Genomic DNA, 15804 nt, shown 5'->3' with positions numbered 1-15804 from the left:
AAAAAAAAAAAAAAAAAAAATAAAACTGCATCTTGTCTATCTACCAGCTAAACAACCAGCCGCACCAAAACGGCCGTCCAGTGCTTCCAGGTTTTCGATGGTGGTCTAGCTTCAATTGACTCATGATTTCAACTTTGAAAAATACTGAAATCTCCACAAACCCCCTTCTAAATTCCTTTTTTATTTGTTACAAAATTATTTTTATTAAAACTACGATAAGTATGAAGAAGTCCATAAATTCTATGAAAAGTTTAGTCGGAAAATGAATCCTATTACAAACGAAATATTTCCGTAATCACTTCAAATAATGTTCACTTGACTCAATGAAACATTGAATAGTAGACTTATCTCATATGTACCAGGCAGTTAGATGATTATATTTAACTTGAAAAGTATTTTTACGAACTAGAAATTTTTAAAATTTAAGGAAAATACAAAAAAGCTATCAATAAAACTTTCTTGTCTTCGAGTTAGGTGGATACAATGAGAATGAAAATAACTTTGAGAATTATGTCATAAGTCTAAATCACTTAAATGTATTAGGTTAAACAATTCAAAATTTAAGTTCAAACAAGCCTTTAAATGTTTGTATAAAGCATCATGGCTTAGGTTATCCTCAATGTTCTCTACGTTTACTAAGTATGTCATAGACTAGTACTTTCGGCCAATTTTCAACTCAATAAATGGGTGATTGCTGAATTTTCAAGAGTAATTTTTGTGAATGATTTTCTTTTTAGCGTCTGAAAGTATCCACAAATATCTGCTATGAACATTTTCAGTGTAGTGCAGCCTCGTATAGTTAATCGAAAACACAAATACAGGGTTGAGATTAAATTTTTTTTCTTAAAAATGTTCTCTAAAATGTAGCACTCAGCCACTAAATGACTGGAAAGTAGATGAAATTGTTGGGTACAACTCACTTAGCGGACGTTGATGACTTTGTATATAACTTCAGCTCACATCAACACTTTAATTTTCATCCGATTCAACAGATTCAACAGACTATCTCACTAAATCCTGATAATTATACAGTAAACAGTTAATTTACAAAATAACAGTCAATTATCTCAATCTTAACTGTTCATTCTGTAAATATCAATCCATCTTTTCTGATTTCATTGTTCATGCATTTTCGTACCGGTTGCGCTTCATTCCTGTTCGTTCCTTATCGATCTTCCGCCAAAATACATTCTATGTCTGACCCTCACCATATGCTACTTATATGGATATAAGTAGACACACCACACTAGTTTCACACAACAATTACGTGAAGTCAATTGATTTTATTTTCGCGTCGAACAAGTTAGCAAATATCCTCTCTGATTGTTAATCATTAGATTCTTATTGTTTTAAAACTATTTATGTAACACTTCATTTGGATGTCTATTAACTAATAATGTAAATGGTTTATGTATAATATTTAATACGGGGTCACCGAAATTATTGCACTACTTATATTTTAAGGTTTGAATTTTCTCGTTTTCGATATTACGGGCCTTTCTAATTGATCAATATTTATTTGCATGTATGCACCCTGAGCGAATTTCCTAAGTAATGCCTTAAGTCAGAGGTTTTAGCATATTCAGATTGTTGCTAGCAGTGGAATCCAGGATGCTTCTCTCTTTAGCATCATCTATATCATCCATAAAGACTGCTTCTGTCAATTCTTTATACTAAGGAAAAATAATCAACATCTGTTTTATGAAGTTATTCACTTTAAAATAGTCGATTCGTCTTCTAAACGGTTGAACAAGTAAATTTTACCACAGAGTGAGCATAGAATGTGATTGAGGTTTTACTATAGCATTCTTTCTGAGGCTGTACTCCTGAATTAATTTTTTTAGTTATATTTTTTAAAAACTCACTAAATGTTGAACACATTAGACTAATCAAATTATATTTTTCCAATATTTTGTTTTAACTAGTTGTTTTAGATAAAAAGTACAATCGTAACTCGGATGTTGGACGTTTTGAATTATTGTATAGACAACCATTTCATAATCCATCTACTATGTACACTGGTATGGAACTTTATGTAATTGGATCAAAAATAAGTAAACCACAATTGGAAAATACAACTGTCCTACGTTGTTTTAATAAAGCGACACTTGATTTCAATGGTCAGTCATTACCAAATCCAGAAGTGAAGGTTATGTCAACAATTGGTAGAGATAAGAAGAATATGTCTCCTATTGTCTTGTTAGTTCATGAGTGAAGTCGTATTGAGTTTATTTACTTACTTGAATGGATTATTTTGACACTAATTGATCACTAAATATTTACTAATGCCATGTCATTATTGCTAATGGAATTCTATTGAGTAATTACTCAAAGTAACTTCGTATTAAATTCAAATACCTATGGTTGAATTCATGAGTCTATATAAGTTAAACTATCACTGAGAACCTGAAAGTACTTGACGGTCGCTTCGTCCCAGTATGGGACTCCTCATCAATACGCATCCACGATTCCACACGCGTGACTCGAACTCAAGACCTTCGGTCTCGCGCAAGAACGCTTAATTCCCAGACCACTGATCCGTCATCCGACGGTATTAATGTCTAACTTAAATCGACCAGTTATCTTGAGTGACCCTTCATCCATTGTCTGAGGTGGATAACTGTCTCACACCCGACACGGATTGGATTTTACTGGTCACTGCTTCTCACTGGAACTCCAGGAAATCCATCTTAAAGCTAGTCATTAGTGAGCATATGATTACTGTCAGAATGGGGATTGACTCATGAATTCAACTATTAAAATTACTACAATCTCCACAAATCCCCGTTCTGATAAATTCAAATTGACGACAGTTGTTTGAAAGGCATTAGTAAGAAAAATTGCACTGAGACTTTGTTTTAAACCCATTACAACTAGTAGAATAGACAAAATCACTTTGTTATCGGTTACCAAGCCATTTCGGGAGAGGTTCTTTAATACGGAGGAGGAATGGCTTTCAGATAAATAAGTAGGAAAATACAAACATAATGAATGACATTTGATCCTACCTGAGAATGTGTACAACTGGGTGAGCGTGATAGTCCTTTCGAGTTAAGAATATGCAAACAATCTATTCCTTAGTTTAAAAAAGAATACTATTCACTAACCTGAAATTTATGTTGATTATTTTTGAAGATTGCTTCTGTTGAGTATTATTATGAAGACAGGGTAAAGAATGCTCATTTTATTGAACTGTAAAGTTAAGCATTAAACAAATATATTTTTATCATGTCTAACCATACATATACGAAATCTTAGTGTGAATTCCTAGTTGTATAAATCTGTGATATGGACTATTAACAAGTGAAAGATACATGTTGATTGTCTGCTTACCGCAACCTTAAACCAACAAGACACTTATAATACTTACTTACGCCTGTTACTCCCAATGGAGCATAGGCCGCCGACCAGAATTCTACAACGCACTCTGTCCTCTACCTTCCTTTCTGGTTCTATCCAGTTGTTGTTCATTTTTCTCATATCCGTTTCCATTTCTCGGCATCATGTGTTCTTTGTTTCCCTTTTCTGCTTTGGCCTTCAGGATTCCAAGTGAGGGCCTGCCTTGTGACGCAGTTGGGTGCTTTCCTCAATGTGTGTCCAACGCTTCTTCCTGATTTCTTCCTCCGCAGAAATCTGGTTTGTTCTCTCCCATAGTAGATTGTTGCTGATATTGTCTAGCCAACGGATCTGAAGCATTTCGCGTAGACAACTATTAATAAACACTAGTATCTCTGGATGGTTTTTCGTAGTTCTCCAAGTTTCCCCCCATACAGTAGAACTGTCTTAATATTTGTATTGAAAATCCTGATCTTGGTGTTGGTTGACAACTGTTTTGAGTTCCAGTTGTTCTTCAGTTGTAAATATGTTGCTCTCGCTTTGCCGATCCGCGTCTTCACATCTGCATCAGATCCACCGTGTTCATCTATGATGCTCCCCAGATATGTAAAGGCCATTACATCCTCCAAAGCTTCTTCGTCAAGTGTGATTCGATTGGTGCGTGTTGCGTTGTATCAGAGAGCCTTGATTTTCCCTTTGTGTATAGTGAGACCTACTGCTTCTGAGACTACTACTACACTGGTCGTCTTCTCCTGCATTTGTTGTTGCGTGTGTGATAGAAGAGTCAGATCATCTACGAAGTCTAAATCATCCAGCTGCATCCTAGCTGTTCATTGTATCCCGTGCTTCCCCTCAGATATTGACGTCTTTATAATCCAGTCGATCAGCAGGAGAAAGAGAAAGGGTGAGAGTAAGCAACCTTGCCTGACACCGGTCTTTACCTCGAATGATTCGGTGATTTGTCCTCCATGAACGACTTTTCAGTTTAATCCATCATAGGAATTCCGTATGATATTGACTATGTTCTCAGGCACGCCGTAGTGTCGAAGAAGCCTCCATAGTGTTGTCCTGTCCACACTACCATATCCGTTCTTGTGGTCAACGGAGTGAATGTAGAGTGATGAATTCCATCCAATTGATTGTTCCACAATGAACCGCAGTGTTGTGATTTGATCAGTACACGACCGATCCTTACGGAATACAGCCTGTTGGTCTCGAAGTTGGGCGTCTATGGAGTCCTTTATTCTGTTTAACAATACCCTATTGAAGATTTTTCCTGGTATTGAGAGAATATTGATGCCCCTGTTATTCTCAAACCTGCTGAGATTTCCTTTCTTTGGTATCTTGATCAGGTGTCCTTCTTTCCAGTCTGTTTGTACTTGATCTTCATCCCAAATCTTGCTGATTAAAATGTGGAGTATCTTTGCAGTTATGGTTACATCTGCTTTCAGTGCTTCTGACGGAATGTTGTCTGGTTCTGCTGATATACTACTCTTGATTTGTCTGATGGTCATGCTCATCTCTTCAATTGTTGGTGGGTCGACATCGATTGGGAGGTCCGTGGGTGCTACTTCGATGTTGGATGGGTTCAATGGGGCTGATCGATTTAAGGGTTCTTTAAAGTGATCTACCCATCTGTTTCGTTGGTCCCCAATGTTGGTGATTGCTTTGCCTTCTTTGCTTTTCACTGGTCGTTCTGGTTTATGATAATTTCCAGCGAGCTTCTTTGTTGTATCATACAACTGTCTCATGTCTCCTTCTCTTGCAGCCTTAAGACACTTATAATAATGAGTCTAAAACACATAACGTGCCATAAACGTATCGATATTTAAATACACCTAGATAGCTTGTTTAAAGTGTAGTCGATGAACGAACCCAGGAATGACAGGATTAAACGCCCAACACCACACCGACTCTCTTCAACCTTGTTTGACTATGCCATGTGTATGCACCAATCATAATCTTTTATGTCTTTCGTAAACGATATTAAGTTTGTTGACTTATTTTTCCTGTCCTCCAGTTACTGTTCGGTAATTGATTTATGTCGCTCTTTCTCCCTGTCAAGTAGACTTAATAATTGTTCTTTTTTGTATGGTAACGATGTTAATTTACGTTTTAGCAACACATAATGTTATCTAGCGAAATAGCTTACTTGTTCTCACTTGGGCTAAGCTAAGACTGTGTTCAACAGTCTGAAGATTAGTTTTTAATCCCGTCTTTAGAAGCTCACTTTCTACAGCTTGGAATCCTGAACTGAATATACCTCATCTGAGTAAACTCCTTTCTCCAAGTCTACCTCTTTATCAATATACTACTCACAAAATATGAATAGTTTAATTTTATTTACTCAATAATCGTTTACGTTTTGTTCTAATTCATATTCTAGAAGGCAAACGAAATCACAAACACGAAAAGAAATTAAGCCATCGAACACAGGTGATGAATATGAACGCACAACGGAAATAGCAAAAGGAATGAACGGTTTACTACCACCTATGAAGTGTGGAAAATTTCCAACTGATAATCAGTCAACTATGAACATAAATATTGATAATCCAGTCAAACATTTACAATCGGTAAAGGAAACAAGGAAAAGTTCACGGTCAAAATCTTGCAAATATGAAAATGAATTGAAAATTTGCAACGTTTCTACTGTTTTAAAATCTGTAAAAAATATTAGGTATTTGACTGGTCTGGAATCTAGTGTTTGTCTATCGAAATACAATGATGATATTTCACATGACGACAATCTTTTAAAATCAAGTCGATCGGAGTCTTATCTAAAATCATCTCTAGAAGAATTAGATAAATCGAGACCACTAATAAATTGCCCTGGTATTTCAAGTGTTAAAGATTCCTCTACATCCAACTTGAATCAATCGAAGCTACGACTAATGAATAAAGGTGAGCTGAATCAGTACACTGAATATGAAACATACAATAATACAAATCTATATTCTTCTCACCAAAGTATACATGGTAAAAATAAAAATTCACAGTCGTCATCATTATTATTACCTAAAATATACAAAAATCAAAATTCAGAATCTAATATAAAACTAGTTAGTTTAAATTTAAACCGATCAATATCATCGAATAAAATAAAGAGATTATCATTGAAACTTGAACAACATAGAAATGAAAAGTTGAATGTTGACACAATACATAATACAACTTTATCTAATTTCATTTCAACACAAGCTAATTCAATTAGATATTTACATGAAAAGGAACTATCCAAAAGACAATCACATTTTGAAAAGATTATAATAGACAAAAATAAGCAACTCATTAATAGACCAAATAAATTACCAACAATTGGGAAAATCAAATCTGCATCTTCACATCAATCATTAACCCATCAGTCTACACTTATTGTAGACCAACTAGATACAAATTATATACGGAAAATACCTACTTATAAAAATTATATTGATAAAATCAAACTGAACATTATACAATTTAATGAAGGAGATAGTCATTTGAAGCATATTCATCATGAAAAATCAAATCATAATAAGTTGTATAAACATATACAGAAAAGATGTATTATTCTACGTAGAATGAAAAAAATTAGAAAATCACCAGCAATACGAAGAAAATCATTAACTTGTCAATCACAGTCAAAACTTTCTAAAGTTTTGATAGTAAATCAAAGATTGGCAGATACAACTATGAAAGATAATTCTTTAATGAATTTAAATGAAGTTTATAACTGCCGAAAATTGAAGGACAGTAGTGATAAGAATACTAACAATGATAAGAATACTGATAGTATTCTTAATAATCTTAATGCTAGTCACTATGATGTCGCAATTAATTCTAGTGACTCTATCACTCTGGATAGTAATGATCCAAATGAAATCTCAAAGATCATTACTTCTTCCCCAAAATCATCTCTGAAGCAAAGTTCCACAGATTCAGGATTTGATGATGAGATATCAACTCAATCGAAAACCTTTTTACCATTAGATAATCTCTCATCAGTTACTATCAACAGAAATAATAGTTATGATAAGGCGATATCTAATGGTATTTCACTTTGTAGCTTTATTAATTCTAGTAAAATGTTCGTCAATTGTCGTAACACAGATGATACAAAATTCCACAGGTATAATATTAATGATAAATTTAATCTGAAATTCCTTTCTCGCATTGCAAACGATTAATTAATTGAAAGTAATATACTGATCGGTTTATTGCAGTCTAGTGATGATCCATACTTAATTGTCACCTTATCTCATTTTCTTTTCTGTTCTGGATTGCTCAATTACTTTTATTCACTGTTGTCTACAAAGTTTTAACTTTATTCACTATTGTGAAATCCTTAGTTTACTGTGATAACCTTCAACTTTGGGATGAATTATTAAAGAATTGTATTAACTGATATATATACTCTTTTTTAATGAGTCATTTGAACTTACATCTTGTCATTTTAAGTATTCTACAAATATTCCTCCAATGCATATGTAAATCATTTAGACTTATTTTTAATTTATCAGATATTTTATTTGTTTCACAAATCGATATATTGATTAAAAATCGGGAATGATGAAACGTTTTTTATCTGAATCTGGCTGATTATTTTAGTGATTACCATAATATTACTAATAGACATTATTTACGAGGATTGACATTTTCAGCTTGAACCAATAGGCGTTGATGGAACAGTTATTTATGCTAATAAATTTACATTACTTTTTGTCAGTAAGTACCACTACGTATCTCGTCGCTTTTTTATTAAATGATGGAACATTTTGTTTTATAGGAGTTTTAGCCCTGTCTAATCTATCTTATATAGAAATATCAGAGTTTGTTTATTATTTCAAACTCACAGGGTGAAAAAGACAAAGTGAATCATTAGTTCAAATAGGATTTCTGGGGATACTGATCAAACAGAGTTTAATAGCAGGTTAATTTAAATGACCTACTATTAAGTGAGCATAATCTAATCCCCTACCTTCCAGTCACTGTCAGAATCTAGATAATTAACGTCATGATGGAAAACATTTCATCTTTTTGCCACTACATGTACTTGACATTCATAGTTAGTGGGTTAACTATTAACTGTGTTGTATAAAAAAAGTTAAATCGGCTAGCAAAAACAAGTCTCTTCGCGTGTGAAGTTGATTCCTGACCATAGAATCCAGTATATCTACATATATTTATTTCTTGAAAAATTTGAATGATATTTTGTGTGCGTACCATATTGAAACTGACAATACTGACCAGTCAGTATTTATAAGGGAGGTTCTAACATCGAATACCAAATATTCCGTAATTTTACGATAGATAGACCTAAAATGAAGAACTAACCTGAAATTCCCGAAACAATCTGAAAGGTACCTACCTAATACGGTGAAGGATAGTCACGTGATGTCGCTGACCGATTGAGTTAGACTTGAGAGCAAATGGACCTCGGTTCAGTTTTCTGAAGGTCAAACGTTCGAATGCGAAGCCGGAGGTTCTAAATTCGATCTCTGGTTACGGGATCGTGACCGCATACCACTGAGGAGCCCCAACTTAGGATAGAACAGCCGTCCATTGCTTCCATGTTTCTAATGGTTGTTTAACTTAGACAGGTCAATGATTTCAATGAAATCCACCAATCTCCATACCTCATACTGACTAAAATGTCAATTTTCGTTTTTCATTCAAATAATCTGTTTTCACACTTTAATATGAAGCAATATGATCGAAAATCGTTTATAAATAGTATAAGGAAACTCAGTTGTTATATAACATATCCCTAATTCTTATTGCATAATCTAAAATAGAGTTCTTTGGATGAAAAACTATGTTAGAATCTTAACTACTCGTGAGTAACTCATATTTTTGATAGGAATTTCGTTGCCTTTTAGAAAACGGCGAGGTTATAATTTATGGAAAACCTTTGGGTGACGCTAGGGGGACCCTGAGAATCTCCATCTACTTACTAGAATTAAAACAGAGTTATAAATGAGTGCAAGGAGTCAGAATTACGACTTACAGTTTGACACTAAGATTAAGAATAAGAGTTAGGGATTTCATCACGAACTGAAAATAGCCATAATGCCAAAGTCCCATTTAACCATATAGATGAATGAATTTCGTGCCAAGATCCAAAACTCACTATCTTTAATCGAACTAATTCGTCCATACCTTGCGATCTCGTCGAAAACTCACTAACTTTTACATGTTACCAAGTAAGTGACTGTAAATGTTTTCCAATTCACAAATACCAATTATACTTAATTTAACATGAAGTTTCTCAAATCATTATTTTTATTGTCAACGGAATTAAATGAAAAATTACAAAAAAAAATCGAATTATTTTTAACAAATATTGATAATCATTAAAAAAAAATTTGAATGTTCAAAGTAATTCTTCGTTGTTTCTTTTTTCTTAAAAATTTGTTTACATTACTGATTTTATATTATTTAAGCGACTAGTAATACAACAACATCAAATGTATCAATTCTGAAAAATGTAATGCAAGATAATACAACATACGCGCCAAATTCAAATATTTCACCGATTATAAACAATTCAACAAATCAATTACCATCATCATCATCATCATTACATCGTCGACCATTGTCATGTTCAAATAGTAAATGGATAATGAATAATCTGTTATCAATGCCATCATCTTTGACAATTGTTTCATGTAAACTTCATAATGTGAAAACTAAATTCACAATAAACAATTAAGTTTGTTCACATGGAAATTGTATGAATTCAATGAAATGAAATTCACAGAACTTTAACTGATTAAAGTAATCTGTTACTGAGATTAGTTAATTAATTAAATGATAACTAAATATACTTTTTTTCTGTATTTAATAATTTTGTAGAAATAAAATAATAAAAAAATTATTTTCTAGTGAATTTATTATTTTTTTTGTTTTACAACTAAATAATTATAAAAGATTTTTATTATAATATGATATCAACTGGATGGTTAGTGAAGTTGGTTAGTAACAGTGCAAATGTTTTGTGAGATTTATGGTATAGCATAACGATATTGTGGTGTATGCTATTGATATCGATAGATATAAGTAGTATGTATTATCAATCGAAATTGAAATGGCTGGAGGCAGTAAGTTAAGAAGATCGAAGGAAGGGGAACGAGAATAGTGAATCATTGATGTGGGAACAAAAGAACAGTGAAGTCTGAGACAATCGATTGACATTTTGCAAATGAAATATTTACTGTATGATTCTCAGATTTTACTAAGATATTCTGTAATTTTGTGTTCAAATACATTCGGTAATCCCCACTTGTGTTCTCGTTCAGTACAATATTAACTGTAGTCGAAAGCATGACCCTAGAATACATATTGAGTTGTAAACGGTAAAACAACAAATTCGAGATTTCGTATTCAAAAAAATTGTAGTTTCTGTAACCAAATGAATGATTTAAAATGTTTTTTGAGCCTAAACACACAAATGAATAAGTGATACGGCATGATAATTAACCTAGAATTGAAATTTTCAGTTATTTGAATCGAGTGTCAGTATTTAAAGTTTAATTTGTATATTATATAGTTGGAACATATTCAGTTGAATTGTCAAAGTTATCATCGATGTAAAATTCTAAGAAATTTACAAAAATAATAAGACATTTATTAAGATTTCACAGCCTACGCCACGAACTGACCCCAGTTAGGCAATCACTAAAAACTGAAAACAATATATATTTTATCCTATTATGTGACTCCTTGAGAGCACACACCCGCAACCGTATCACGGATTGAACCCAAGACATTCAGCTCTTGCTGGTAGCTCTTAGCCTTTAAACCATTGAACCTGCGACTAATGATTTACATTTCTAACCTCAGTTAATTCACATTTTCGCGCAGTTACTTTACAGTGCTGTTGGTATGTATTCATTAATGACCAATTTCGAGAGTTGATTCCCTAAGTTCTAGTAGCAACCCATAACCAGTGGGAACTCATAGAAAAATTATTGATACAGTTCATACAGCTGTGATGAATTTGTCGTACATGATAATCATTCTCTTATATAAGTGTAGGTTTGATGAAAATTCAAGACAATTTAATATTTTATGGCATTACATAATTAGACTATAGGCTTTCAAATAGTATATTCCTCATTATCATCATAGCTATTAGCTCATGATAGAAATCGTTTTTTAATCCAGTATATCTAGAGTAATGACAACCTACATATTTTTGGTAGTACTGTTATTTAATTACGAAAATCCATCAGACTGTTAGTAAATTATCCATAGAATGAATCAATAAAGTACCTTATGTAGTTAATTGAATGCCCAATAGCTTGTAAGATTTGATTTTACTTTGAAAACACATAATCATATACAACAACCATTGTGAAACAGAAATTACTAAACAGCTCTTTTGTTTTAGTACATAAGACTCTTTAGTTGTACACTCCTATAACCAATTCAAATATTGATTCATTCTTAGAATTGAATAATTTATATTAAATATCTGATACTTAATATTTGATCTAGTAACATGTCAATCATAAATGCCGTTGTTGGATACTTGAACAAGGTTATTTAAAATATGTATTGTTTTCTTTTGATGAAGACAAGTTTAAACGTAATTTACTTTTAGTAATAATAATAATAATCTCAAACACATATGTTAAACAGTTTTTTTTTGGAATTTGCATTGTTTACTAATATTTTTTTGCAAATACAAACGAAAAAGAAAGAAAAAACTAAACATTGACATCTTCACTTTTGAACATCTTTTATTGAACATATTGTAATGGTCATTACTTTGAATTTTTTTATTTACATTTGAAATACACACACAAAAAAAGAAAAGATTATTATAATGGGAACTTTGATTCGCTCTGTTGTTTATGTATATTGAGTATATTTCTATACACAAACATATACATATATATATATATAGAGAGAGAGAGGGGGTTAAGGGGGGGAGAGACAGTAGACATATAGACATACTTATATTAGACATATACAAATAGGGTTACACGATTTAAATTTGTAAAAGTATTTATATCTACGTGTATATTATCACAGTTACACCTGTTGATGTATTTTATTTATGATAATTAACTTTAATTATTTTTCTTTTATTTTCCTTTTTTTTGTATAAAGGGCACAGAAAATTATTTTTTCCAAAAATATTTTTTAAAAAAAACATACACAAACATACACTTATAAGTTTTATTTCTTAAAGAGTTAATGGATTTATTGAAATGAACTATTCAGTGAATGAGTACATATATGTATTTATATGTATATCTATCCATTTATAGAGTAATATTGAAGATGTTCCATCATATGAACTTAAATATATTTTATGGCATATATTAACTAAACAAGTTGAGTATTTTATCACTAAACAAATATACCTCAATATCAGTATTCTCTTTGATCTAAGTATATATATGTATATATTCTTTGTGTGTCCCTTTCTCAGATTGTCGACTATTTCTGGATTATTTTATACATCCAAGTTCAATTATTTCTTTATGTTCTTCATATTTCACTTAAAGACAAACATACATATATATAGAGATGAAAGGGACGTTTAAAATTAAAACTGGAGCATAGATCCATACGTTGTTGTTTATGTGTATGTATGTGAATACTTATTTTAATGATCAAGCTTCTGGATATATATGTAGGCTCACGTACATGTCATTTTATGAACAAAAAGACATAGAATAATGACCAACAATAAATTGTAAAGATGTATCATTTCATGTAGTAAGAAAAATATTTAACCACCCATTTAATAACTCAATTGAAATCCCTTTTCTCTTCCTTAAATTCGAATAGGATTTTAAATGAAATTTTCTTGTAAAACATATAATTATATGTTTCTATATTGTGCTTCATTAAGGTGAAGAGTAGGAGTTTAATTGAAAAGCAAAAAAAAGAAAATATGAAACACGCATGCAAAGTAATAAGGTGTTTGAATAGGTTAAGTTCAGTCTCATTGATTGTTCCATTGTCTTATTAAATTAGCCATATTATTTTTATTTGAATTGCGATAGTAGATATTCTGAACATGAAAAGTTATTGGACATTATATCTACGTTATTCTATACTAAAGAGTTTTTAATTTCCTGTTGAGGATTAAATATAATCAATCTCTGTCGGCATTTATACATCCTGACTGGACGGTATAGATATATAGCCTTTGGTAACAAATTTTAGTATATTTGACTTGTAGTAGTAGTGGAATTCATAATATCCGTTCCTTCCATTTGATAACTCGCCAGTTAAATGTACCTGGATACCACTGTTGATATTCATCTCCAATCCTTAATATCAACTACGAGAAATTTCAACTCCTCAAATATAAATTCTTACTCGTTGAATAAGTTTGTGGTTATCCGAATTCAGTAGTTTGTAAGATAACTGTTGTGTCTTGTTATTAGGACTCAGTACGGCCTACGATGTCACGAATTCAGGGACTAAAACGATTGGGCTTCTCTAATACGATCAATTAGCAATAATGCATTGATGTCCGAGGTGGTGGAGACTGGATTCGAGTCCCAGTGCGAATTTCAACACTGTTCAATCTATGGTGAGATTATGAGACGAAACAGCTTTGCGGTACCCTCTAGTCTAAAAGATGCTCTAACTACAATCAATCTGTAACAAATAGGACGTAAAAATATATTTATATTTTAAGTTGCTCACAATTTTTTTTAAATAACGGGTTGATTAATTATGACTGAGTTATTACAGATGATTTCAAGATTAATTAATTACGTCAATATTACATTAATCAAGATGATAAATTTAATTTACAGCTTAGATCACGTGTCAAGATATCTACAAATAAGGTGTAATATTAATTCATTTGTGCAAATTTTGATTACAAGTAGTCAAAATACACCTATGAATCTTATTTTCGTATCTGTTGTCATTAATAAGAAAGCTGTGTCTAAAATATTCCCAGAGGTAATGCTTTCCATAACCGTCAAATGAAAGCAGATCACTGATGTGGTATTCCGGACATTTGAGACTGGTGAAGCCTCTTTCGGTAAAGCCCATAAGTTTATCTGGGTTAGGATCCACTTTTCGAGGCTCACGAACTTACCATAAGGACGTGACTTCGTGGAAAAACTGTTTGAAACCCATAACATACATACAGGTATATTTACCCACCTAGCAGAGTAGGTAGTCACCGCTTTCTTTGAATATATTTTCTACAACTGACTATCTTTTACGTATTACTTACATACCACTGGTACAGAGACTTTCGCCCATGTATTTCATGAAATACACATAAGCATAAGCATATTCTCAGGGGGGAGGTTGGTGGTCACCTCTCCCTAGTATTCGCTGCCATATCTTCTTATTATGTCTTCGATCCGGTGGTTTAGGTCGCCGATCTTATGAGGCATAAGGCAGACACTTTTTCAGTTTATGTTCCTTTTGTGAGCCCGGTACGTACCCTTTGCATATCCTACATATACAATTTCATAGGCCGAGACTTGTGCTATTCACATACATAAGAATACACAAAGAGCGCCCCGTCACGATTTTTGAAGCCTCGAGGAGTGAAATTCGAGCAACTTAAGTTCAGGATAGGAGTGATGGATTAGTTCGATCTCCGCCGATCCCCCAAGTTAGCTAGCAAGACTGCCCCTACTAGTCATCAGAGCCACGAGAAGACCTTTGGCCAGGTTTTGCTACTAGTTCACTAATGACATTTTTGATTGTGGAAAACTGATCGATGCAAGTTCGAACTCTACAGACAACATTAATTTCCTTAAATATGTAAATACACCTTGCTAGTGAGTATCATCCAAGTCATGAAATATTTTTTTATTAGCCTTATCCATTATCAAATAAATTGGACTATGATACAAGTCTTTAAGGTCTAATGACCGCGTTGCTACTTGACTTGGGCAGTATAATGCTAATGACCAGATAGCAGAAGCTTTTTTTATTTGGAAATTTGTAACCTACATCAAGTGGTGTAAGTTCTGAACACAGTGTTTGAATGATAAAAGATGGATGCAGTTTAAATGCTTGTATATACAGTATTTTGGAATATATACAAAGTGATATAGGTCAGCAATAGTTGGTACTGAGAAGCAAATGTAACTAATCCCCTTTTGAGGGTAAGAAGTGAAATAAAACCGAGCAAAACTCAGAAATTCATTAATATTTTATTTAATTCAATATTATTTATCCAATCATGCGTTAAGCTAATCAATGCATTCATAAATTCAAGGAAATGCGCAATTTCTATTCACATCACACGTGACCAACAGTTTATATACATATAGAAAGGGCAAGAGAGATAGAGAGCAACGGAATGAGTGATAATATGTGAAACGTTATCTGTAAGATACTTTTCTCATTTGTTCCTTTATTTATAACCTATAATTTTATGAGGTAATTATTTTGAATAAATGTTAAAAGTTGAATTTTTAGGATGAACAATTTGACGCAATTAAAATTTTCATCACACATACACACCTACTCACAAACATAGCG

At 32.5% G+C, this 15804-nt stretch overlaps 1 protein-coding gene across 1 annotated transcript in view; it reads left to right on the top strand.

Annotated features, from left to right (window-relative positions):
* Smp_158370 (tubulin tyrosine ligase-related) overlaps positions 1-7505 on the top strand; it is a gene marked incomplete at both ends in the record, with an annotated part of 42039 nt that extends 34534 nt beyond the window's left edge. Inside the window, 3 exons of the mRNA XM_018796756.1 lie at positions 1926-2199; positions 5723-6398; positions 6702-7505. Coding sequence (XP_018651866.1) covers positions 1926-2199; positions 5723-6398; positions 6702-7505 — 1754 coding nt within the window. The remainder of the gene's footprint in view (positions 1-1925; positions 2200-5722; positions 6399-6701) is intronic.
* Between the last annotated feature and the right edge of the window lie 8299 nt (positions 7506-15804).

This window comes from Schistosoma mansoni, chromosome 4 (genome assembly GCF_000237925.1).
Source record: "Schistosoma mansoni strain Puerto Rico chromosome 4, complete genome".
Classification (NCBI taxonomy): Eukaryota; Metazoa; Platyhelminthes; class Trematoda; order Strigeidida; family Schistosomatidae; genus Schistosoma; species Schistosoma mansoni.
Note: the sequence above shows the minus strand (reverse complement) of the source record. Positions and strands in the feature narration are given on the sequence as shown.